This window comes from Rhamphochromis sp. 'chilingali' (genome assembly GCF_963969265.1).
Source record: "Rhamphochromis sp. 'chilingali' genome assembly, chromosome: 8".
NCBI lineage: Eukaryota > Metazoa > Chordata > Actinopteri > Cichliformes > Cichlidae > Rhamphochromis > Rhamphochromis sp. 'chilingali'.
This window is the reverse complement of record NC_137935.1, coordinates 18,705,587-18,733,256: the sequence shown is the minus strand read 5'-3', so window position 1 is coordinate 18,733,256 and position 27,670 is coordinate 18,705,587. Positions and strand designations below refer to the sequence as shown.

Here is a 27,670-nt window from a genome sequence, read left to right as displayed (position 1 = left end):
GAACCAGTCGATTTACCATAGGTAAGAGAAGTCAAAAAGGACCTATGTATTTAGAGATGTGAACTAATCCAAAGCAGACCCAGATACACCCACCCAGTGTCTCAGCCTATCTAGCAACATGTATAGTAAAAAAACCACACACACACACACACACACACACACACACATATCGCTTTAGGCCTAAACTGACAGTGTCAATACACTGGAAAAAAGGGATTGGCCATCTCTTGGATTTATGTAAGCATCTTGCGTGTATTTAATGCTGGGCTTACACTGTGCGATTTTTGGCCCATTTTGAGCAGATTTTTGAGTCGTACGACAGTTTTGGTGATCGGCCCGAATTTGGTATTCATCGTGCGTCGTGCATCGTGTAGTATACGTGGGGTAACGAGAAGCGATTAACACCTCACGACCAGCTCCCGATCATCAATCGCTTGGTCTGGAGGATTTAAAACCTGTTTGAAATCCTCACGACCGTCGTGAGGGTGTCACCGCAGCCGCTCACACTGCGCACGCGCAAACACATAAACGTCGGTGAAAAAGACGGAGTAGCACAGCAGTGCAGCGTGTGATCTGGACACAAGCGATGGAGGCACAACTTGTAGAACTTTGGAAAGCTCATCCGAGCCTTTTCGATGTGGCCTCACAAAATTATCACGACCACAACAACCGTGAAAATAGTTGGATCTACACTGCTGCTCATCACAGCTGCTTGATCAATGTTTTTCATTAGCAATTTAGCAAAGTTGATGGTGGTGGTGTGTCTGTGTGAGTGAAAGACAGAGAGGGAGAGTGAGCGACAGATTTTCTGTTATAACCTTCATTTTATGGACGCACAGTGTGAGCACTCAGGTCGCATCAGAGCATCGGCCGTATAGTGTGAGACCCTGCATCGTGACCTACGAACTTCTAACCCCTGCGAGTCAATCGTACAGTTTGAGCAGGAGCTGAATCGCGCAACAGAAAAAAAATTGCACAGTGTATGCCCAGCTTAACACAACTGCCTCATGCTTTAAAGTTAAGTGCAACCAGAGATGGGCAGTAACGCGTAATCTGATTACTTTTTTCAAGTAACGAGTAAAGTAAGGGATTACTATTGCAAAAACGGTAATTAGATTATCGTTACTTTCCCGTAGGAACGCTGCGTTACTGCGTTACTAAAACCGTGATTTTTTTGCGAGAATGTCTCACGACAGTGACGTAAGCGAGTGCGCCGTTGGTGACAACAGCTGTGTGCAGATCAACAGTGGATCATATATCGATTGTGGGAGAGAGTATGAGCGTGCAGCGTTTAAAGCGTGGAAGTACTGACCTTACTTTGAGTTTGATTCCATAAAAAGTGACAAAACCATTAGTGTCCATCGTGCGTGGGAAGAAAACTTCTTTTTACAGCGAAAAAAAACCCTAAACTTCCAAGCAAGCACCGAGTGCACAATGACGTAATGGGAAACTCACAGAGAAACTCGCGGATTCTTCAACTGACCGCGGCACACCTGCACCAGGGTAAACCTCCGCCTACCCCAGTCCTGCTTTACAGGTGAAAATAGAGCAACAGGACCGCTGAGTCTTTGACTTTATTTATTTTCTGCTGTGTTTTACTTGCATCTATTTGAAAGAGTGAGTGTAAACACAAAAAATATTTTATTTTATGTGCTGGAATGTGCAGAAAATAGGTTTCAATGTTAAACTAATTTATTCAAGTCAGAGAATGTTGCATATAATTAAATTTTTGCTTGATGCATAAAGTTAAAAGATTAAAACTGATAAAACAAGTTAAAAAAAGAGACCTTTCCATTTGATTACATTTTGTATGATGGATTATGTAGAAAAAGTAGAATTGGGCTGAAAGATCTATCGCTTTATCACCTATTCAGGTTGTAAATCGTGTTTTTAAAAAGTAACTAAGTAACTAAGTAATTAATTACTTTTGAAAATAAGTAATCAGTAAAGTAACGGGATTACTTTTTGGGGGAAGTAATCAGTAATTAGTTACTGATTACTTTTTTCAAGTAACTTGACCAACACTGAGTGCAACTATATAGTGTAGAAACTACATGATATGCAGAACGGGAAGATTAAATTGTTCATATCATGTTCAAGTGAAGTAAGTCAATAATATAGCAATGTTAACTCTCACGACACCGCACGGTATTTCAGTCTTGTGCGCTTTGGGTCGTGGTTTGAGGAAGGCATCCATCTCAGTCGAGTCGAGCAGCCACCCGTACTTTTTTCAGTATACCGAACAAAGTAAATTGGGTGGTTGTTACATTAAAAAAGTCTACCTTGTAATTTGAACACAAAAATGTCATGTTTCTATCTTGAACGTAATTAAATCATGTAGGATCTGTATGAAATTCAACAACTTAATTTGTTCTTGTTGAGATGACCTGATACAATCTAGTAAGAGTGGTTAGTTTGTGGACTCGTGAAATTCACAAGATCGCATGAGATTTCAAACTGCAAGAAAATCACTGTGAGTGTGAGGTTGTTTGTTTGTTTGTCTCTATGTGACAGACTGGTGAGCTGTCCAGGGTGTACCCTGCCTCTTACCCCATCATTTCTGGATTATGCCCCAGCCCCCCTGCAACCCGGATAAAGATAGGAGGATGGTAGTTGTTCAATAGATCCATTCAATTTTTGTGGTAATCAGACTCTAAACTTTGTTGAACATTATGTAATATGAAGACAACATGTAGTATTTAAGTGACCAAACAGTACTGGACTAAACGTTATTGAATAGCGTTGAAGTAAAATGACAACATTGCGAAGGATTAAAATATTCCAAGAGCTCCCCTTACTTCATCTAAACATGTTTCAATCATGTTTTATCAACACAAAATGCACAGGTTTATTGAATATGAATAAGTTGTGTTGATTTAACTCAGTTGTTTAAGTTTCTGCCAAAGCAAAACAGTTTTGTGCAAACAATGTCCACTATTGAATTAAGTAAATCCAACATGGCCTTTTTTTCAGTGTACCACACATTCAGACGCAGTAGTAGATGGTGTTTTAATACTATATGTGCTATTCTAATTTGGTTGTATGAAGTGTACATTGACCTTTTGTGTCGTAGGTTATAATGGTTGCACAGCCAATACAGCTTCTGAATACTTTCATGGTTTTTCTCCCTCTGCTTGCTTCTTACTGTTTTTGAGGCTCGGGACCAGCACTCCACACATTACATCAAACTCTTACAAGTCTAGAAAAGGAGTTGTTGGACAGAAAGACATCAAGTGAGTGGTAAGGATTTTGGTTTTCCAATATATTAGCAACTGTCAGTGACATTTATATTAATCAGGCTGAACTTTAATCATACTTTAAATCAACCTGTTTTACTTATCGTTTCATTTGTACTTTGGTTTGGGGAAGTTGTTTCTTTACTGATCTTTTCCTGTCTTCTGTTATTAGACTTGAGATATGACTAATTCTACAAGACACGCTGTATAAGTAAACAAACAACGACAGCTTGGTCTGCATTTCTTGAAACATCATATCCCACAAACTGTCATGGTCCTGGGTCAGTGATCCAGCGCTTTAAGTTTATTATTATCATTTTCTAGTTTATTCTGATTTTGTATTAGTTCTTTGGGTTTGGTCATCGTGTTTATTATCCCTACCTGTGTCTTCCCTCTGTGCTCCGTTCGGGTCCCCGTTTGTGTTGTAAAATAGTTTGTGTTTCCTGTTTTACTTTGTAGGTCTGTGTCTCGTTATGTCCATGAGTCCCAACTGTGTGCCCACCTGTTCCTCGTTTCCTAATGTGCCTGCCAGTGTATTTTAGTCCCTGTCAGTTAGTTCTTGTTGTCGCGTCGTTAACGTTGGTTCCCCTCTCGTGCTGAGTTTTCTCTCGTGAGTTATATTCTTGGATTTCCCAGTTTAGTTTGTTATTGTTTTTTATTCCTTCCAAGCCTGCATTAAAGCAGAGTTTTTGAGTTCACGTTTTTTCCTCTGAGTCCTGCATTTTGGGTCCAATTCCTGCCTGCCACACTGCACATCATGACACAAACTTAGTTTAGAGGGTCCACACTGTCTGCACTGTATATAGTGAAGTCTGCAAGTTTTTGAACAGTTAAATTTGTTTTGTGCCCAAATCATTTTGCGCATCATCAGAATGAAAGTTATTGGCCTTTTTAAAATGATGCATTAATGACATTATTGTATGTTGGGTGGAAGTCAGGGCTATCCAGACTGACAAGTGGGACATTGAATGTCACCTCTCCAGCAGGGAGGGAGCCTGAGATTGTCTAAATTTGGGTCTGTTCTATAGTAAATGCAGAAAAAAATGTTTTAAGAAAGCAAATATGTTGGTTTTCTAAAAATATGATTGTTTGCTTGCAGGACACCAGGAGAGATGAGTCCTCCGTCACAGATGGTGTGGTCAGTGAAGATGGTCACCAGCAGGTTCAGGTTCAAAGATTTTCTTCTGCACTTACATTTGGATCACCTAAGTCCATGACAGTCATAGGCAGTACTACTACCAGGACTGGAAGCAAGCCATCCTTAAAATATTACAACATGCCAAGCTCCTATTTGAATGCAAAACAAATGTGTTATTTAATCTAGAGACTGCAGTTGTGACTGAACAATAAATACATTTTATTTTGATTATATAAGTAATGTAAGTACAAAAAAAGTTGTGGTAAGCCTAAAATTAGTTTCAGAATCATTAAATCTGAGACTTTGTTTCATTGTAAGATTATAACAATGATGGCAGTATAATTGTTTGTTGTTCAGCAGAACAGTGTCCAGTATGTTGGCTGTTATACTTTTTTTGCATTTGAAAATAAAAGTTGTGCTGATTTTAACATCATTTCAAAAAGTGTTGTTAATTATTTATTAATCATGATTCATATTCAGGTTACCACCAATTGTTCTTTTTAATTTAGTTGAACTTGAAATGTTTATCAGTGGGTAAACAATTAGTATTGTACAGTCAGAAACATCAAGTTATTCTTAATACTGCAGACTTGCAATGAATAAGTTGTCCTAACAATCATCTTAAGTAAGCTTTACTTAGTTTTTTTGAGGCAACGAGTTTGCATAGATTTTTTTGAGTTCTGGGAACTAATGAGGTTGTACAGTGTACTCAAAATGAAAATGAATAAGTTGCCCTAACTTAGTCTTAAGTAAACTTTACTCAATTTTTTGAGGCAATGAGTTTGCATAGTTTTTTTGAGTTCTGTGAACTAATTAGATTTTACAGTGTACAGTGTTTTCGGTTTGGCACCAACATTCTGTCCAACTTTCCAGCTGACTCCCCTGTCCCATCACCAGCTCCCAGTGTCACTAAAACGGGAGAGACCTGATTACACAAATAAGCTACCCCATCAGCCTTCCTGCCACTTAACCCCTATGAGAGTCTGTGTCTGTGTCTTCAGTCATGTCTTTATCTCCACCCATGTCTCGTCTCCCTTGTCAGTCCCTATGTTCCCCTCCTTGTGTTTCATTTCAGGTCCCCCCATTTGTCATGTGCATCCATGTGTGTTCTCCCCAGCCCCCCCAGTCCATCTCCTCAGTCTGTTTGTCCTCATGTTAAACATGATATATAAGTCACTTAGATAACCTAAAATTGTTAATGTTTGACTTTTTTCAGTGTTTTATTTGTTCCTGAGTAAATTGGTTTGGCTGAGATTAAAGTTATTAGATTAAATAAAACTTTATTAATCCCTCGGGAGGGTTCCTCCGGGGTTTTCACACAGCTGAATAAACATCAAACAGAAAGCCGATTAAACAGAAGAAGGTCGAGAATTTACGCCAGTGTCCTGTTATATTTAGATAGCAAGGAGCAGACGGGAGAGTTTCACTCCACCGAGAGAGCTCGTGACGTAATTTTTTTTTTTTTTTTTTTTTGCCTGTCCCGTTTGGCTCTTTTGCCATCAGAATTGTTGTCTAAAGGCAAAGAAAGATGCCCAACGGATTTACTTTACCAAACTGACCATCCCAGCCTTGCCGTAATGGTCCATTTGATTCACCTTTTATTGTTTATTTTATTTTCACTTACTGAATACGGGACAGACTTGACTGGGGGAAAGAAAGAGAGAAAGAGAAACAGCTGAGAAGAGGGACGGGGGAGAAGGGCAAAAAACAAAAACCAACAAAACGGGCAGAAAAAAAACAAAAAAAGAAAAAAAATGCATATATCGATCACCTGGATCACCTGCTGAGAAAGAAAAAAGAAAACAAGCAGAAGAGAACAAGAGTAATAGAATAAACAACATCACAATCATATATGGGAATATGACAGTAAATACTAAATATTAAACATTATTGTGCAGCACATAAGATCAACAGAACACAGTGTGCTTTGAGGTAGGAGCCAAAAAGGGTGTAGTTTGTGGGTGTGATCACCCGTGTGTACACCTGTGAGCATGGACGCGCTTGTTTTGTTTTTTTAAAGGTTCCTTCATGTAATGATCTGCTAGAGGGTGTGGGGGGGGGGCCACAGCCCCATCCTCCAGGGCATGAAGCAGGTATGGAGGAGATCAAAACTCCAGACATCCAGAGGCCCTCAGAACACAAGAGACCAAGGAAGACCAACAGAGGGGCAGCCGCGCCACTGTCCCAGAAAGAGCTGAGGAGAGTCCCAGATAGGGATGGGTATTGATAAGATTTTCACGATTCCGATTCCATTTTCGATTCTGTTTAACGATTCGATTCTCTTATCGATTCTCTTTAAAAAAGGAGAACACTAAGGTCGATTAGCTTAGAACTTTGTTTTATATCTTCTCTTTGAACAAGATAGAAATTTAGGAGTAACATGGCCTTACAAGCCCAACAGTGAGATCTTAAGAGATCCACAGCCTACGGCTCTTCAATGGGGTGTCAAAGGGGCCCCAGGAAAAAAAATTGTAAATGTAAAATAATAAAATAAATATTCTTCTGTAGCAATAACAAAGTATAACATAAATTATTCTGTAGCAATTACACAAGAATATCCAGAAATGTCCCTGCCTACAATTAAACACATTCACTTACCGAAAATCGGGGGCATCTGCTGTGGCAAATGGGTGCAAGGCTTTTACCACAAACTTAGTCACTGCTCGGTGACATTTGTCTATCCTGGCCTGAAAGGAGACGCTAACGGTAGACTGCAGCGAGAGCTGCCAGCATCTGAGCCAGCCAGACTCTGTCTCTCTCATCATGGTCACCTAAATGCACAGTAATGGCAGGTTTTGTAATAAGGCAGATCGCGCTAACATAATATGCACTGTTAGTTGATTATTTACCTGCCGCATTAACGGGAGAGGACGTGCAAATGTTACCGCTGCTGCTGGGTTGAGATTCACGAGTCCGGAGCGGAATTAAAAACACGACATACATTTAAGGTCATCGCGTGTTTTGTGAGCAAATGCTTTTGCATATTCGTAGTGTTTCCTCCCTTAAATTAAATATCTACTTTGCAAGTATTGCAAGTTGCCCTGTTGTCATCCGTTCTCGTAAAGTATAACCAAACTTTTGAGCGTTTGAGCCGCTTACGCGCCGTGTTTCCTGCAAGGTAAATGATGCTCCGCAACGTGATGACATCATTCGGGGCGACTGGAATCGATAAGGGAATCGTTTGCAAAAATGGCAAACAATTCCAAGGAATTGAAACAGTGGGAACCGGTTCTCAACAAGAACCGGTTTTCGATACCCATCCCTAGTCCCAGATGAGGGCTCACTCAGCAGCCACGGAGCAGAAGCCAGGGGGAGTTGCAGTGACGCGCCCGTGAGCTCCGCCGGCAGCCAGCCGTGCCTGAGTGACCGAGCCCCAGGCCGAGAGGCCTGGGGCTCGGTCACTCACTTCCGGCCTACCTGGCTTTTGGAGGCCCACTTAGACCATGAAGGCTGGGTCCTCAGGTGTTTGTATCAGTTTTTGTATATTTGTATGTATATATATTCCTAACCCCCACCCTAACCCAGGGGCGGAGCGTGGGGGTGGCTTACTGGGCTTAAGCCCGGGTTGTTTTGGCAGAAGCCCGGGGTCTTTTGGAGTGTAATTTTTTCATAGTTAGATGCCTGGCTGACAACTGTATAAAACAAAAAGTACACACAATATTTGAAGCACATAGTGCACACTGTGGGAATTTACGACTGTGCGTGAATCCCCCCTGATATTGGTATGATCCGAGCTCAGGCACTAAGCGACTGAGCGAGAGGGCAGGGCAGCTGCTGCCTGTGTGCACTGTTGGAGAAAGGGAGCCAGCCATACTAAGGAGAGCTTAAGTTTGACCAGGTACCAAAGCAAATCATTCGTACCGTACAAATAATGTAAATATGACGGTGTATCACGAAAGATTGATATCAAACTGATCACTTGACCAATATTACGTTACTTGCTCTTCAAGTGAATCAACAAATGGCAAAATGAAAAGCCGAACAAATGCTATTTTTTTAGAGAGTCTTAGCTTACATGTGTTTATTTCATATTTTCAGTTCTTACCCTCCCCGACTAAATGGGTTTCAGTTATGTACTGAAATATAAGAATGGACATTAGAGGGTTCTTTCAAAGAAAAAACTCAGGTAAATGTTATTTTATATATTATGCTTTGTATGTTGTTCAGTATATTTCTATGCAAAACAAGAGGGATTTCAGTACACAGCAGGATATTCACATTTGTAACCAGATATTTACATACACTTTAGGGAGAAAACATAAAACGTTTTTACTGTACAACATCAATTTAGAGTAAACTTTTGTTTTAGATAAATATTGAAATATATTTTGAATTAGTTAAATGTCAGAATAAAGAGAGACAGAGCTGTCTATTTTTATCACTTTCATCCAATTTAGGAGTACATATACACTAAGTTTATTGTTAATTAATAAGAAAACTCCAGAGGATTCCATTCTGAGCTGAAGAAGCTTCTGATAGGTTAGTAGAGTCCATGTGAGTAAAGTGGTGGCACAGCTGTGGATGCATATAAGGCAAAACACAGAGCCTGTTTCTTTGAAATGGGAAAATTAAGAGATGTCAACAAAAACACCAGGAAAAGAACTGTGGAGCTCCATAAGTGTGGCTCAGTTTTGAATACAATTTGGTGCCATTTACAATTAAGAAATACAGATAGTTTCTCTCTTTACTCTTAAAGTTAACAAATATGTTTTTTATATTTATCAATCTAAAAAAATAAACATTTAGTCTGATTTGATGTTACAATTAAAAAAGTGTTTTGATCTGAAGAGTACATAAATGTCTGGTTTCAACTGTAGATTTGATGATTGTCAGCACAAAGAGGGAGAGAGAGGAACAGAGAGGGAGATGGAGAATGAGGACAGAACAGAGATGAACAAGAGCAGGTGACACACATGTTAGTCAAATGGTCGTTTACCAAAAGTATCACCGTATCATAGGTACTCATGTATCTAGTACCTAGTGTTTCTTTTTAGGTTTGTTATTTTTCAAATTCTATATTTATTAAGTTGTGCAGGCTTGTTTGCACAACAAGGCTAAATAATTCTATAAACTTTTCTCAATCTAAATAGTGTACTTTGGTAGAATTAAAAAAATAAGTGTAGTGCAGGTATATGATGATTTTTAGTGCTACTATCATCTAGTTCTGATTGTGGTTCTGTCTTGGTTAAATCCCAAGTAGTCCTGATTTTGAACTGTTGTAGTCCTGTTTTAATTCTGGATCAGTTCTGGGTCTGGTTGAATTGGGGTTTAGTCCTCGTGTCTTGATACAGCCCTGACCTTGTTCTGCCTTGCTGCTTAATTAAAAAACTAGTTTAAGGTGTCCTGCACATGTGATATATATCTTTCCCTATTTGAAGTCATTCTTTTTTGAACAAAACTCAAAACAGAGCCTATTAATCTTTCAGTCATTTCTACCCCCCCCCCCCCCCCCCCCCCCCCCCCAAAATAAAAAATTCCCACATGCATACCACCCTTTTGGGCTAAGCCCCGGGTGTTTCAAATGTCTGGCTCCGCCTCTGCCCTAACCCCCCAGAATCAAAACAATTAATAGAAAAATCTGCCACGTTTTGCTTCCCGTACCTGAGAATAAATAGCCTATGAGCTGCACCGCCAGGTTTAGAGCTCCTGTCACTTCCGAATTTTATTTAAAACTCCTCAAAACAGATCTGGGTGTGACTTCAACCAGGTCCTCGGCAGCTCTGTCATGACAGCGCTCTTTGAACAATCTAAGAAGAAACTCAGGCCGAGTCCTGCTTCTGACCGAAAACCAAATCTCACACACACACACAAGATAGACAGAGATGTACAGCGGGACAGAGGCCCATGAAGGACCCCCGTTCTGCGGGAGTTTTCTTCCAGTTAAAAGGGAGTTTTTCGTTGCAACTGTGCCATCTTATTGACGTAAGATCGTTACCTTAGAGCACAAAGCGCTTTGAGGCGACTGCTGTTGTGATTTGAAATTTTATAAATAAAACTGAACTGAACTGAAATCACTGAATGTGGGACAGGACCATTTGAATTATCTTTATTCGTGGTTTGATCAACTTAAATAACGATAGAACACGCATGAAGAAACAGTCGAAAGAGACAGAAAGTAACAATATACTCATAACACGTGTTTGGTAAACTCAAAGCCAGGTGCTATGAAATAGAGCTTATACGAGGTTTGAGGAACACCCTGTAATAAATCTGATGTATCAAGGGCTCAGTGTAATGGGTCATATGTGTGCATATTAAATGTGGGGGGAAAATATCCTTCGGGCTGTCTTCACTGTGATATGTTCATATCACAATGATGAAGATAATACAGTTCATTCGTCAACACTGAATATTCACTCAAACCACACCCTGCACCTTCCCCGATAAAATGATGCGAGTCACAACCCCCACCTGCCACTTACATTTGCCAGTGAATCATAGTTCTCATCAACTTGAAGTTGACAGAGGGATACAATGGAAGTACGCCAAACTCCTCCTTCATCCTATCTTGGATGGTCCATCTTTAATACTTTTTGCTGTTGTCTGCCTCTCGGGATTGCAGCTATTATCTATTCTAGCAAGGTAGGTAAAATATACTGAACACTAAACTTTTTTATATGTACTCCTGCACACATTCAAACCAATTTTTAGTATTCTGCAGCATAATATATTTTCTGATAAAAATATATTGAAAGTGGACGGGAAAATAATTTACATTTTATTTTAAAATAATATTACTGGGGCATCGATTAAAAAAGAAAAGTCTGGTTTGCTGGGATTAAACAACTGTTACTTTAGTTGTGTCCCAAAAGTAAAACTGAATTGCTCAGCAGCAGAAATTTTACTTTAATTTTTTTACTTCAAGTAAACTCTCTTCTAGAAAACTGAAATTAAATTGAATCGTTTTGATTGCTGTCTTTCAAAGGTAGAGTCGGCAAATGGACGCGGAGACATCGACAGAGCTGAAGATGCATCAAAAACAGCCAAGACGCTGAACATCGCCGGACTCATCTGTGGAATAATTATTATCATCATTTATGTCTCCATCAAATTTACTGAACAAAAGTGAAGCTTCTGGTATTTCCCAGAAGGCGCACTGCAATTCCAGCCATTTTATGCCCTCTGCTTTCGCTCTTCAACGTTCACCACTAGATATGGACTGACGTCTTTATGTGTGGCGTTTACGTTACCAGTAAAAAGCAAAACAATTCTTTGCTTTCATGGTGCAAGCCAAAAGTTGTTGTCAAATGAGAAGCCTCAATTAAGTTTTGATTTTCATGTGCATAAACTTGATTTTTTTTTTTTTTTATTGCTTAATTTGCTTAGATTTTTTTTTCAAGTAATCTCTTAAAGAAAACTGAGAAGGAAAAAAATAAATATTTAGCCCCCCATAAATTTGGCATAATAAAACACAATATGAACTTTTTAAAGTTTTATTGTCGATACTGTTATTGTTGGTCTCATTGCATTTACCGTTTATTTCAGAGATTTGTTTTTCTGTTTGTACAACTCCTTCAGACTGCATTATAATAAATGCACAGTTTGTCAGACACATAGTAAATTTAGCCTTTATTGTATTTATTTCTTAAATAGATTTGAGATTTTCCTATATATTTAACATTATCATGAAAATGTGAAACGCATGCACTATGTTCAACCAGGCTGGTCTTCAGCTTTTTCTGTGGCTTCAGAACTCTTCTCTCTCAGAAGTTCTTCAAGATGAGAGAATAAAGATGTTTCTCTGTGCTTCCTCTGAAGTTTCTCAATTTCCTGTTTGTATAAATCAAAATCAGACACAAAAAAACAGTCAAAGTCCCTCACTCACTCACTCACTCACTCATTCACTCACTCTCTCAGACAAATAGATTAGATACTTACATCTTCAGAGAGCAATCCTCTGCTTGGTTTGTGAAGTCTCTGAAGCAGTGAGGCAGCATGAGAACCACACCAAGTCTCATTCATGTTCCTTGTTGAAGCATCTTGGTTCTGATACCAAACACACAAACTGGCATCCTGTTCAGATGAAGAGGCACCCAGTCTAGCCTGAAAGAGCTCACCCAGACATTCCTGGAGTACCTATGACATGGCATGAAGTAAATTAAATTAGTTTAACAAACACTGCCATAGAGCAAAAGTCATCCAACCTAGAATCAAACAATAGGTAACCTGAAATGTAAAGTTTGGCTTTAAAGCGAAATCAAAGCTCATTAAAGGCCTATTTTATATCAAAAAGAAAAAAAATAATTTAATTCATGCACACTTAGTGTGTTTGCACCTTGAAAAAAAGTCTCTGGAAGGCAGAACTGGAGTCAGAGCTCATGTCTTTAATTTTGATATGGGACAGACAATGGAGTAGCAGGAGAGAGAAGCCTCCAACTGAGAGCAACCTCTGGCGACGGACAAAGAGAGTTTCTGCGGCTTCCTGTCAACATACATCAGAGATTTACACTCTAAACTAGATTTAATTGGAACATTTAATATATATATATATATATATATATATATATATATATATATATATATATATATATATATATATATATATATATATATATATATATATATATATATATATATTATAAGTTTACCTGATAAAAGAAGGAATTTCTGAAGAAATTGTTGAAATAGGTGTTGTTTGGGAGACTAGATGCTATCTCGATTGAAATGACTGGAGTCTGTTAAAAAAGAACAATTTTATTTTCCTATGACATTCCAGCTTAAGTTCAAGCCATGCTAATATTAAAAAAGAAATTCAGACAAATGTATGCATGGATTCAAATATATCCAGTATATAATTAATAACTGAACATGTAATAGATAAATAGCTATATTTAGGCGAAAGGAAAAGATATGAAAAAAAAAACAAAAAACAAAACAGCAAGGTTGAGATTTCTGGACAATAGTCACTGATTTGGAAAATCACAATGTCTAGCCCACGTAGGATACAGCTTCTGTCTGCTGCCTTGAGCTTTTTCTCCTGTATTATAGATAGGATAAAAATTATGAGGATAAGATGGTGCATTTTCCCAGCACACCTTCAAACCATGCTCTTTTTAATACCCAGTTGGTGAATTGAGTTGAGTTATATTCAAAAACACACATTTTATAAGGTCCCAGTGACCCTGACCTTAAACCAATATTTTTTTAATCCTTTCATCCACAAGAAAACATTTGTGGGATTTTTAAGGAAATCCCGGTGTGATTTTCCTGACATATCAAATGGTATAGACATGATTTCACATAACAAAGGGCCAAAGACTACAGCTTTTAGTTGTTTCACAGTACGCAACAGAGTGAGAGTGAAGCTTTGACACTAACCAGTTTTAGCTTATGCAGAGTGTGCATCAGGAACAGTCCATGCTGATAGACAAGAAACTCTCTGGGCTTCAGGACTGACAGCTCCAAAGGAATCAGCTCACCTTCACATTGCCACTGAGCATCGAGGACATCGACAAAACCTTTGCCTCTGTCTAGGCAACACACAAAAAACAGTACATTGCATTTTAGTGGATATAGTCAGAAAACAAGAACAACCAAGGTTGTGTTTACCCCCAGATTCATTCTGCAAGTGACACATGGTAAGGGAAAGGAAAAGAAATTCATTACCCCAAACCCCAAATTGAAAGCTATCTCAAAATATTGTTTTGTATGTGTGACTTCTTGATGTCAATTAGAAAACTTTTTTTTTTTTATTGGTTAGGTTTAATTTAGTTCTATCTGTGAATTTCGATAAGCACATTCAGTGGTTAGCAGATCATCTGCACGTTTGTTTGTTTGTCAGGTCTTGGAATCTTCCGCTTAACCTCAACAAAACCACACGTGCAAAATTTCCCGTATATGTCATATTGTGAATGCAGACTGCATGCACATCAAAGAACACATCTCAAATACCTTTATGTATGAAGATAATTTAATCAAACTGTTCAAATGTAACTCTGATTCAGGAGGTCTTTCTTCTGGGGGTTTTTTTTTTATTTTTTATTTTTTTACATTGAATGAACATTGTCAAAATAACAAAATAATCTTGCCTGATGTACATGGATTTTATGCAACTTGCCAGTAAAACATGCTAATGAAATTTTGAGCCATCGAGATCTTTCAATCAGACTTTAATTCAAACAAATTTTTATTTATTGAAGTCATCACATTATACTTGAATAGAAAACAGAATAATTTTGAAATGAGTTTAATATGTATGGTGCTTAAAACACATCATTTGTAGTCAATCTTTGATGAAGGAACAACTCAAAGTAAGTTCAAATGAATAGATGAAATTATAACCCCTAAAATATAAGACTGTATATTTGTACATGTTATATTTTTTTTTGTCTAAATACTGTTCATAACTGTTCATAACTGACAGTTAAAGTCAGTCATGATCACTAATGTGACGCTTGTCAAGTTAAACACACTGTAGAATCTTCAGCATCACTTATTAAAAGTTTTAAGTGAGTTTATCTATATATTTGAACCTTGATCCATACTTTCTTGATTAGAGAAAATCCTAAATGAATTCAGACTTGTGAACCCAATTCCGGGTTTTTTACTTTGTTTGTTTGTTTTGTTTTGTTTTTCCTCTGCTGAAACACAGGACAAGAGGAGGTAACAGCAAGGTTGAGACTTCTGAGATGTATGATGCTCACAAGGCAATCAAAGAGGGGAAGAAAAGCCCATTGCCAGACAATGGATGGTACAGCTTTGGCCCACCACAATTTAATGTAGACTGTGATGGTTTTGTCTTTTTGTTAGTAGTATAAAAATAATAAGTGAAGCTTTGACAGCAACCAGGTTTAGTCTATGTAATGTTTGTAAAAGTCCATGTTGGAAGTCCTGAAAATCTGTGGGTGTCAGAACTGACAGGTCCAATAGGAATTTTTCCTTCTCTTTGAATACAACACAAGAATTTTAGTAACTATAGTTTGAAGACAAGAAGGAACAAGCTGGTACTTTCCCTATACTCATTCTGCAAGAAACCAGACTGGGAGGGAAAAGACATGAAGACTGAGAGAGAAAATAAACATTTTCTTCCAAGGACTGAACTGATGCCTAAAACATAATTGAATGTGTTTAAACTGTCTTATCTCATTTAGAATACCTTTTTTTTTTTGGTTTGGTTCAAGCTCAACACTGTACATACATTGTGCTGCAGACTGTATTTTTAGCACAAGACATCAATAGGTGTTACTTGTCAGTTATTGGAATCTTCTGCTAAACCCCAAAAACCACATCTGCAGTTTCGTGTATCATTTTGTGTCGTGCGAAAATGTGTGTTGTTTCAGCAATGGAAAAAAAATCAACCAGAATGTATATGACATCAGTGTTTGTTCAATGAATAAACATTCGTGCTTGGTTTACAGATGGATTTTACTATTCTAATAACATAAGAATTACTTTATCAACTACTGGTACAAGTGTGAAAATGTGGGACAATGCTGTGGAAAGTCCCAAGCAAGCAAAAAAAAAAGGAAATGGATGGAAGGGAAGTTCCTAAACGGAAAAATCAGTAAACGCTTCCTTATCTTATAGTATTGCTATGATGTATTCAGTTAACGGTGTGTGGAGCGTATCAGTATTTTCTCAACAGCAATGCAAAATACAGTTTGCATGTGTGTAGTTGAGGCCGATGCATGATCGCTCTTACTGCTCAGTGTACAGTTATTAAAATTAACATTGTCTTAGCAGAAAAAGTATACTTCTATCTTTAAAAGTATACTTTTAAAGATAGATTTTTATACTTTTAAAGATAGATTTAGCTCTTAATTTCTGAGTATACTCAGAAATTAAGAGCTATTAAGACTTAAAGGGAAGCTATCATTAACCAAAGCATTTTCCTTGGGAATTCTTTAGGTTGGTCAGTAGCAGTGCTAATGAAAAGGGAGTGCGGAAGGATATGAAAATACACTTGGCAGTTGGAAGAACATCCATCTTTTGTATTTTTTTTTTAAAATAAAATAACTAGCATTTGTTCTAATAAGTTATCAGCCAGAAAAATGTACCACCGTAAAAGCGAGCTCTCAACTAGCTTCCTGTATTGTGGTTAGAGTGTAATGGTCAGTGGTTTTGTGGACTCATTTCGAGTTTTCTCACGATTACTATGAAGAGTTTTCAGTTGGTCCGTCATTTTTATTTTTTAAGTTTTGTAACAATAATAATAATAGTATCTAATCCCACTAACTGCATGTCTTTGGGCTGGGGAGGAAGCCAGAGTACCCAGAGAGAATGGGGAGAACATGCAAACTCCAGCTAAACCCCAGTTAGGTGGATTGCATTGGTGGATCTAAATTGTGATATTGTGATATGCGTGAATGTGAGTGTGAATGTCTGTCTGCGTCGTTGTGTTGACTGGCAACCTGTTCAGATACCCTGCCTGTAACCCTATGGTAGTTGGGATAGGCTCCAGCACTCCAAACACACTATTAGGGATAAGTGGAGGAGAATGAATGGATGGATAATAAGAATAAGAATAAGAATAATAACTTACATTTGTATAGCACCTTTCAAGAAGGATGCTTTTCAAAAGAATATAAATAAACAAAAGTATAGAAATAAAGGAAAAAAAAGGACTAGTTTAATAGTTTTGTTTGTTGGTTGATGATTTTTTTGCTCTCTGAGCTCCATTACTTTCTTACTGTTCCTCGCTTTATATTCTGGTAAAGTCTCTGTATTAGGTGTTTTCCTGTTTAGTTGGTTCCTATTTTAAGTAGTTGATAGTCGTTTGTGTCGTGTGCCTACAATTTACTTTCACTTTTGTTTATGGACTTTTCTACAACCATATTATTAAAAGCATGTTTTTTAGTTCAATTAAGGCTGTTTTTTTATCTGCATTTGGATTCAAATTCTTTGGAACTGGGTTGGATTAAGGATATGCAGCAAGGATATTAAGGATATGCTCAAACATCTGCAGCAAATATGTGCTGTTGTCATGTGAATATGAATGGACTAAAATCTCTGAGAAATGTTTCCAGCATCTTTCTGAATCTATCTCATAAAGAGTTATGGAAGCAAAAGGGGATCCAACAAGGCATAGAGTTTTAAAAGACTTAAATAAAAAAATTTCCATCTGTGATGGAGCATGATTTAATTGTGAATCTGTGATTGTGCAACAGCTGAGCGCATGGTCTGAGGTGCTCTTGACTAAACCTGTCTCTGTTGTTACACTTTCTGCCAATCAAATAAAGGTACATAACTGCATCTAAGAGTAGGGGGGTGTGGGGTAGGGTGGGGGTGTGGGTCTGTCTTCTTTGGACTATTACTGCCAGAAGAAGAGGCCAAAAGCTGTGCCAGCAGAGCAAAACACTCCATCTGTTCCCCAGTGACATCCTAATGATACCCAGTCCAAATTTATTCTCTCGGTTAGTTTAACTGCTAAACTGGCCGTATTTCTGGGCTACTCTAACAAGCTTACCAGCTCACAGCAGTAGACACCTATTTATATTTATCAAGAGAATTAAAGTCGACAGATGTCAACACAGTCACTATGCAAGAAACACCTCCTGGATGCACTGTCACGCATTTTCACTCATGTATCCTGGGGTCATCAGGTGTTTCGGGTCTCGCAACTTGATACACCCTCACCCAGGCGACCAGGTCGGCGGTGATCAGGCCCCGACTTGCACCATTAGCAACCCACAGATCAGCCCTCTGAAACCACAGCCACCTTGTGGCTTTCTCTGCTGCTTTGCTCACAGCCTGGATGGTCCTCTTCTTGGCTGCCCCAGACACATCCAGCCAGCACAGGACTTTGCAGAGTGATCGCCCTGCAAAACCCCTACAACCCACTTCTATGGGCTCATAGAAAGTCTTCCAGCTCCTTCCCCTGTACTCCTACACTAGTTCCTGGTATTTTGCGTGTTTCCTCTCGTTGGCCTCCTCGATCCCCTCTTCCCAGTTCCAGCATGATCAGATGTTTTGAGGCCTCAGAAATAATGATCATGTCTGGTCGGAGGGATATTTTTTCAATGTGCTGTGGGAACTTCAGCTGTTTACCCAGGTCAGCCTGAAGCTGCAAATTAGAGACGGTGTTGAGGAGGCTGGTTGTTAAATGTAGGCGCACCTGGGGTTTCTCTCCAGCCTTAATGTAAGAGATTGCCTTCCTCGGAGCATGATGGTGCTTGCTGGTCCTGATTGATGCTGACAGATGTGAACAGAGTCAAAGTTTGAATTGTGAAAGATTTTACATTTTTCTTTAAAGTGGGGAAGCACACGTGGAAGGCCGGTAATTCTCTCTACATGAGGAGCCTACTCTGCCCCCCACGCTACTCTCTCGAAACACAAACAAGAGGTCATGGAGAAGGATAATTCAAAAAAATGTTACATCGGTTATTTTGAAACCGAGTCTGTCATCATGTGGCTGTCTCCATCAAGCTGCCATCAGGATTCAAAATACTTTCTATGCCTTAAAGTCAAAGCCCACTCTTCCAGTCCTCTGTGTCTTCCTTATAACACCCTTCCACTTGCTGTGGTTATGTGCTGTCTGCTGCCATTGTGTGGGTGGAAGTGTAGCAGCTCAATGCAGCATAAGAATTGCAGCCCTTCTCTCTTGAATTTGCTCCAGAATGGAAAAATCAGTTTTTGTGAAAGACGAAAGTGTCAATAATTTTATTCTTTTTTCGCAAAGAGAGAATTGCACCTCAGTTTCATGGTTCCGTGTTTTCTTGATGTAACAACACTAAAGATTCTGATTCTGATACAACAAATGTCAGAGTGAAAAATGATGCAGTAAGTGAGTCCATTTTGTCGAAATTTCATTGAAGCTACTCATAAGTTTGGATGGCCCCCATGTGTTTGTATGCATGGCTGACAACATGAGGGCATGCTCCTTATAAGGTGTCCTGGGTTATTTCCTACCAGATCTGGCCTACGGCATTACAAAGCCTCTGGGCAGTCTAAGGTGCAACATGATAGCATCACACGAACTGAAACATAATCTCCCAGAGGTGTTGTATTGGATTTAGACTAGGGTGCAAGTGGGGGTACAAGCAGCATAAAGTTCTCCACGGCCTCTCATGTCTGTCTTCATGCTCCGGGTCTTTCTTGGTGCCCTGCCAATTCAGCTATTGTATTGCAAATGCCAGTCAAGGTCCACGGTGCAGGACTGTGAACACTGGGACAACAGGACCCTCAGGGCACCCTCATGAAGTCTGTTTCTAATCATTTGGTCAGAGAAATTCATTCGTGGCCTGCAGAAGTTCATATTGTAGGGTCTGGCAATGCTCATGTGTAATACTTTATCTTTTATGAGTAACGAAAACAACAGTACACAGTATACAGAGTTCATGGTCGACTTAGCGACTGCAAGAAACCCAAGTCTTCTGAGCACAATATGAGCACGAATCATACTCCCACCACCTGTGTTTGGTTTTCATCAAACACAGTGCTGTGCATCATAGCCAAACATTTCTACTGAAACGTTGTGGTTTCTTCAGATACAACATTTAAAACCTAAACCATGGCAGCTAGTTTTTAAACACATGACAGCAAAAACAGAGTGTAAGAATGAATTTTACTTTTTTCATATAACTGTCCACCGATATAACTAATTACTGTTTTAAATATTATTTATTCCTTGAATATACAACGAACATCAAAACAATATAAAAATGATCATTGTGTAGAACTACCTATTTCCAATTATATTATATTATATTATATTATATTATATTATAATCAAATGCATGTTTAAATCCAGAGGATTCTAACAGACTTATTATCTGATTTATATTCAAAATTAATAATCTAAATTGCAACACAGCCAGTAACAAAAACTTAAAAATGTAGGCGAGCAGAAAGTACAATATTATCAATCACAAAACACTGTTTAAGTAATGAACTTAGAAACTTAAACACATATTTATTATAACATAATGCTGGAAACATATAGTTGTCCTTACAGAACCCGATAGGTGATGTAATGTCGTCATCATCTCTCTTTTTGCATTTCCTGTCCTCCTTTCTTTAAAATCCACTTGTCTGATCTTGGTGGCAGTGCCATTTCCTGTTGTCAGTACAGAGGGGCCTGCAGCTACCTATTCTTGTTTTCACACCTGCCTCTTTGAGTTCGCACCCATTGCCTTTTCTCACGCTATATTTCTTCCAAGCCCACATACACAAACAGATCTTGACGTAGTATTTATGATCATTTGTTTTCAGAAATAAGTACTATAGTGTCTTTTACAAATGCGCATACCGACCACCCCTCCTCCTAACCAATAACACACACATCAGCAGCTTGTCACAGTGGTTAGGATAGAGATACTGCCTTTTCAGAAATAAGTATTGTAAGCTGGTACTAACGCACATAGCTGTGCTTATGTGGTAACCTCCATTTGTACCTCAATGGTTACTTTGGGTTGCACTTGACTTTATGTAGGTATGTGTGTGTCAAGCATCGCCATGCGCATGTCCCTTCTGGTATTAGCAAATACACTTCCTTCTTCTAGTATAGTCCTGTGATCCATTTTACCTAATGTATGTTATTATTCACTAAATGTACTTATTGTACTACAGTCTGTGATCTTCTTTTGTCTTTGCCTGTCCTCCTGTAATGCACTCCTGTACTTTGCAGTTCTAAGTCTCAGATCCTCTTTAGGATGTTATCATGCAATGCCATCTGTTGACTGGCACCATAGTAAAGAAGCTCAGCTAGGCGCTGCACTATGAACCGAGTTTGATATCCATGATATACTTCTGTTATCTGTCAGTTACATGAAGGTGATTATCAACTTGATAGAACAACCCAAGCTTTTCCACAGAAACACAGCTGTTGTTAGCTAACAGCTAGCTAACCTTGATGTAAATACAACAAGCTTTGTTTTATGATCTTAAATAAAAGGTTATAGAATAATAAAATTGTTTAGAGTTTCTTTATAGTTATAACAATATCAATTTTGATGTCACAATGTTTCTGCAAAAGAGGTCTGATGGCAGTTTCTTAATTAAATGGTGTTGTCCTAGAAGCCAAACACACTAACATATGGAGAAAATCTCTCCCACCTGGGCTCCATTAAACAGCAACTAAAACACATGTGGGCATTGATGAAATCCTATCAACTGTTTAATATCAACCTACCCGAGTCACATTATCTGTAACATTTTAGATAAAATATGTGACACACTAGCTAGATGCACAGCAATGATCCAAATGATCTGCACATCTTATTCTTCAAACATGATGGTTGATTCATCTAAAAATATCTAGCTACCACCTGAGCCACGCACACTTGCATAAAAACTTCATTTATAGAGTTTACCTTTCTGATTAAAATCAGGTCAGTTAAAGATTAGCTTTCATCTCTTCAATGCTTGAATGTCTATAAATTACAGTTAATGATTATGCTATCTAAAAGTGTCCTAATGTGAGCTGCTGCATACAGTTGGTGACTGTAATCGAAACAAAAAACTCAAATCTTTCCAACTCACTCGCTAGCTCTCCTGCAAGAAGCCCTGCCTTGGAGGCCCAACCCTTTAGCTGCAGCTCCACACCCTTCAACAGCTGGAACAGAGGAGAGAGCTCCAGCAGCCTTGTCCACTCCTCCTCTAAGAAACAAAGAATGGATGACAGTTGGTATGTCTTATCCCTTGAACATTTAAACTGTCCTATTATGGCATCATATCATAAATACCTGGAACTTTGGGAACAGTGATGTGTGTCGACTGAGTGGATTCTTTCATATGCTGGCTCTCTGTATGAGTAAATTAAAACATAATTGTTATTATTTTGTGACTATTTTTAATTCACCTTCTGACTGAAAATTTTAAAAGGAAGTTGTTAGCATTCTCTGATCTGTGTAGTATGAGATCAGTATGTGTGCTCTGTCTCACCCTGGGAGTGAATGCCAGAAGATCCAGTTTGTCTCTGCGAGTTGTGTGTCACTGCCGAGCTGGCTTGTAGCCCGGTGTCCTGAGATTGAGCAATGTTCCCAGTCTCCCTGAAAGACTGGGTTGAGATTCCTTTGAGAACGCACAAAGAAACGTGTTAAACCATGTATTTACGCTGCAGAGGTTTAATATGCAAGTTGCTTGCACATTATCTCAGGGTGTGAAAGAAAGCAAAAATGAAATCCTGACTAAAAAAGCAAGAATATTATTAGCGAAGATGAAAAGGCCACAAAAATTACTGATAAACCCTCAGTTGACTTCACCTTTGTGTGAACACATTGCTGATGTTCGGGTAAGGGACGCCTGATAAGGATCTGGTAAACTAAACTTGCTTCATAGAAATACCCCAAGTTAATATTTGGACACAGCAATCAAATACAGTCACAGGAATTAAGACTATTTGTTCTCTTCTTTAAAACTCCTTAGGTTTTAATTAGTTGTTTTTCCTCGTGCATTGTATGGTATTGCTATGAAAGCATCGGGGGGGTTGTGTATCGTTCCTAACCCTGGACATAATATGTTTAAATAGAATGACCCATGTTTGTCTCTCGCGCCCTCTGTTCTGTTCTGTGTCTTATTGTGTGTGTCTCATGTTTCCTGTTTTGTTTTGATAGTTCCTTGTTCAGTGTATTCAGTTAGGGTTAGGGTAACAAGGGAATGTTTCTCATTCCCTTGTTACCCTCAGTCTTTTGTCTTTCTCTGTTGTCACACCCTCCCACATTGCTGTGTGTTCTCCATTGTTCCTTGTGTTTTCAAGCTTTCTCCCTAGCTCCTTGTCCTGGTTCTTGTTTTTGTTCCTAGTTCCTTGTTCTCAGTTTCCAGTTTTAGGTTTTGTTTTCATGTATTTAGTTTCGAGTCTTGCGTTTTGGTCCAACTCCTACCTGCTGCACAGCATCTCATGACATCCATACCATATACATAGGCTTAAAATAAAAAATTAAATAAAATAAATACAAAATCGAAGGGGAAACCATGACAAGTGACCTACACAATATGTTGTTTGCTCAATACACATTTTATTATCTTAGTGTTTTCTCTTTTGGGGCAAAGATTACTCCGAGACTTAGCCAGCAGGTACATTTGTTTCACTGCTTTAAATGCTTTAATGTGCTTTTTGGCATATTGAACATATTTGTATGCTTATATGCATTATTTCTACATATACACTCATATGGCACATACCTTTCACGACAGGCACGGAGGCTGTCCAGACTCTAGATGCACTCTCCAAACCATATGCCTGCTTTGTTGACAAACCTAAAACATTAAAAATCTAACTTTAGAAGTCTGTACATTTTTGAATTATGACACAGCTTTCATAATTTTCCCACTGTACGCCATCACAGAGGATTTTTAAACTAAAGGATCAGGATTAACAAAAGTATAGTTTTAGTTATTTAAGAATTAAAGCAATTTTTGTACATGGCTTGCCCCCACCCCACTCCAGGTCATGTGAGGCCTGCTATTCCCTAACTCTCGGTTCCAAACAGATGATGCAAGGGGACCAGCATTAGAGAAGAAACTAAAAAAAACAAAAGAAATTCTCACAGAGGCAGTAAAAACTTTAAGAGTGCCCAAATCAATAATCTGGTACATTATTTAGAAAAAAAGAACACACTGGTCAGCTCAGCAACACCAAAAGGCCAGAACCCCAACAAAAGACAACTAAAGTGAATGATGAGAGAATTATTTCCATGGTTATTAAAAAAACAGGTCAAACAGCGATATGTAGCAGGAGGTAGATGTATCAGTATCAAATTCTACTGTTAAGAGATGCAAATACAGAGCAGAAGACTTTCATCAAGTATTCAAGTATTAAAAACTGATATTTAAAACTTTTATATAAATATATTTAATATTTAGTTTTCCAATCAAAAGTAATAATAAAGTAATAAAATAATTATTCAATTCAAAATTGGCAAGGCAAAATTACAAAAACTATTACACTGTCGAAAAAAGAACCCCATCGGCCTAACTGTACTTTATATCATCTAGTTTGGTCTAGTCCCACGGTACGATTGTTTTATTTTTAACTTTTGCTGTGTTATTATTAAAGGTGTCAATTTTTATGTCTTGGAAATGTCCTTGAGTGTTTGAAATGCAGAAATATTATTTGTTATTATTGTTATTAACATAAAATGTTGATTTCATTGCTTGTTAAGTTCAACGTACTACAGAGAAATAAGGCTGTCTCAAAGGCCTCTGTTGTTTTGTAGAACATTTTTAAAATGTGGGAGTTAAAATAAACATGAGCTCTGGAGATTGTCATGATTGATTGTCTTGGGTTGTGGTCATGTGACCAGTCACAGGTGATTTAAGATCCCTGATTTAAGATGATGAAAAGCAGGTGTGCTCAAAATGTCACGCACTGCTAAGATACAGGAAATAAGTTGATAAGTTGAGTTCTGCAGTATGCTTTTTTGTGTCCTTATATTTTTTGGGGGCCCAGTACTTAACTCATATATTTGTGAGTGCATGGATGGTTTTTCTGTTTTATGCAAAGACTTTATATACAAACATCTTAAGCTGGCACATCCAATGGCATGGAGAAAAGCCAAAAATTGCCTTTATTTAACTGGAAACTGTGCTTTCTTCAGGGCAATCTGTAGTATATATTATGTACCAGAGATGTGCTGATTGCATGTGTTGGAGGAGAATCCAGCTGGCTGTTTTTCTTCAAGGAGCTGGTTCAGTCTCTCGAGCAGAGGCAAAGCCTTCTGCTGAAGCAAACCCATGATCTTCACATTCGGTTGGTATCCACTGTACTGCACCAGGCCATATTCCTTGAACCAAAACTTCCCACACAGTACAGCCTAGACAGTCGAGCAGAAAAAGATAACTGTTACGCAATCCAAGCATTTATACAACAAGAGTCCAATCTTAAACCAAGGCACCTCACTGTCTTACTTTTACCTTCTAGTTTACCTTGAAGACCTAGAAGGATTGTTAAAATGACCCCACTATACACTCCTACAAAGTTTTATCAAAGATTTATCAGAATTGATTTGAAAGTTTATGAGTTGCAAACTCTACCAGCAAAGCCATAACTTTGATGGTGATGAGATTAAGCTTGCTTTCACCTCACTTTGGCTGTTTACTAAAGGTTCAAACAAAACAGAGAGCAAAATAAAAGATAAAAATATCTGTTCTGTTTTCTGCTATTTTTATTTCTTTTAAGGGGTTTATTTATATTCAGTGTTCTTTATTCACCTGAGCAGTGTCTGCACGGAGCAGCGAAAGGTGTCTGACAAAGTGAAGTGGATTAAGAGTGGCCTCCAATTCAGTCTGTCTGGAACAACACTGCTCCACCAGCTCTCTCTGTCCCAGCTCTCTGTCCTGCAGGAAAAATAATGACAGCCTTGTTATTTACAGTGTTAGAGAGTGCTTTTCACAGCAAAGAGCTGGCGTTAAAGTTTAACTACAAGACGTTCCAAACCTCTCTATACCATACATTTTTTACTGCTGGCATAAAAGAGGAAGTGGCCTAACGGTGTCACTCATTTACACAGCTGAAGTGATAGCAATAAACCATAAAGCAACTGTTCTTACTGTAGCATGAATGTTTGTTGACCAATCTCCTGCCTGTGCCATCCATTTTTCCTGTTCCTCCTGCAGCTGATCCATATACATGTCCAATTTATCAAGGCCAGAGAGGAGCTCTGAATGCCAAACACACTGCTGATCCCATTCCTCCTCGTCACCTGTTCCCACAGATGGAGAAACATAAGCTTAAATGCCTGCCAAACCAAATAAAAAGAAAAATAATATTTTAATTAATTAGTGTGCTGTGAGACACTGGCAAGAAACCACTCTCCTTTGGAAAGCTATGAATATAAGTGCACTGCAGGTCATGACTATAATTTCCTTCGTGCTTTCATTCACTCCTACCAGCTTGCCAAATAACTGACCTAACGTGAGGATGTGCAGAACAAGTGGAGGCAGGATCAGAGCCAAGCGGGAGTGCTGAGCTGCTCTCCTCTGGGCCTCTGTCTGTGCTGAATCCTGCAGCTCCATGGCTGCTTCCCTCAGCTGCTTCCCAGACCACTGGGCCTGAAACAGAGTACAGACACTGTGAATGAGAAAAAGATGCACATATTTGCACAATGACACTAAAAAGCCAAATGCATGAACATATCCCCATTCTAAGGTGCAGAGAACAGACACACACTTTCATATCTTCATGTAGAGGAACATTGAGGAGGAACAACATTTTCACTTGCAGTGCAAGGAAAGAAATTGAAAACTTTATTTTCCAGTGTTTGCTCCCGATTCATTTGCATTATTTGTAAATGTTAAAACAGCTCAACCCCTTTGAATTTCTTGCTCTATAATAATAATGGATTGGATTTATATAGCGCTTTTCAAGGTACCCAAAGCGCTTTACAATGTCACTATTCAGTCACTCTCACATTCACACACTGGTGGAGGCAGCTACAGTTGTAGCCACAGCTGCCCTGGGGCAGACTGACAGAGGCGAGGCTGCCATTTCACACCATCAGCCCCTCTGGCCAACACCATGTAGGAAGTAGGCTAAAGTGTCTTGCCCAAGGACACAACGACCAGGACGGAGAGCCCGGGGATCGAACCGGCGACCTTCCGGTTACAGATGCGCTTCCCAACCCCCTGAGCCACGGTCGCCCCTATACTTCGAGTTAAGGCTCTATAAGATATTTAGAACCAGAAAGGAAACCGCTCCTGCTGACCTGATAAGAGTTTACGTCTGTGACTCTAAAGAAACACTGGGACAGAGTCGAGTCCAGATCAGTTAGAATATCTTCCTCCCGCTGCCTCTGCTGCTGCCAGTAACCGTTTCGCACACACACCTCTCTTTGAAGTGCCTCCACCTGGCAGGAAGAAACAAAAATATATATATCATATCAGATATCACATCAGAAGAGGGGGGCATTTGTGAAAACATCTATCTGTTACCTGCACACTGTCAGTTTGCTCTCTAATCATTAACCAGTAGGAAGATGTAACTGGCACAACATTTTTTCTAGATGCATCCAGCCTTGCCCCGACGACTGGGGCCAACAGCCCTGTCACTGGGTCAACAGTCTGAGATCCATAACGGATCGCCACCAGTCCTGTGAAGTATAACAGCATCAGTAAGCAGAACTTCCACAATTCTGTAATGTTTAACTGAATTTAATTGGAGATCATTTATCTGAAATTTCCTGAGTAGGACTAAACTTCAAACGCTCCTGTGTCAGTTCTTGGTTTAGATACGATTCACCTGCACTACAAGCTGTTAGTTCTCATTCTCACCCTTCTTTTTTCAATTAATTCCTCTGTCATTAGTACATGGGGATCCGCCAGGCCCGGGAGCTGCTGCCAGTCTCCTCAGAAGCCTTCCCCAAACTGCAGCCTCAGTTCATACTCACACCACCTGCCATTATCTCCTAGACATGCTATCAAA

The 27,670-nt window shown here is 38.9% G+C and overlaps 1 protein-coding gene across 1 annotated transcript in view; it reads right to left on the bottom strand.

The window, feature by feature from the left end:
• Positions 1 to 11,892: 11,892 nt before the first annotated feature.
• LOC308401569 (uncharacterized protein) overlaps positions 11,893 to 27,670 on the bottom strand; it is a gene marked incomplete at its 5' end in the record, with an annotated part of 32,805 nt that continues 17,027 nt past the window's right edge. The window contains 15 exons of the mRNA XM_080889843.1: positions 11,893 to 12,144; positions 12,253 to 12,450; positions 12,650 to 12,796; positions 12,963 to 13,049; positions 13,693 to 13,844; positions 21,793 to 21,909; positions 21,996 to 22,055; positions 22,195 to 22,323; positions 23,434 to 23,508; positions 24,875 to 25,064; positions 25,462 to 25,587; positions 25,801 to 25,952; positions 26,160 to 26,301; positions 26,955 to 27,095; positions 27,181 to 27,338. Of these exons, the coding sequence (XP_080745969.1) occupies positions 12,028 to 12,144; positions 12,253 to 12,450; positions 12,650 to 12,796; positions 12,963 to 13,049; positions 13,693 to 13,844; positions 21,793 to 21,909; positions 21,996 to 22,055; positions 22,195 to 22,323; positions 23,434 to 23,508; positions 24,875 to 25,064; positions 25,462 to 25,587; positions 25,801 to 25,952; positions 26,160 to 26,301; positions 26,955 to 27,095; positions 27,181 to 27,338 (1,991 nt within the window). The 3' untranslated portion in view covers positions 11,893 to 12,027. The remainder of the gene's footprint in view (positions 12,145 to 12,252; positions 12,451 to 12,649; positions 12,797 to 12,962; positions 13,050 to 13,692; positions 13,845 to 21,792; positions 21,910 to 21,995; positions 22,056 to 22,194; positions 22,324 to 23,433; positions 23,509 to 24,874; positions 25,065 to 25,461; positions 25,588 to 25,800; positions 25,953 to 26,159; positions 26,302 to 26,954; positions 27,096 to 27,180; positions 27,339 to 27,670) is intronic.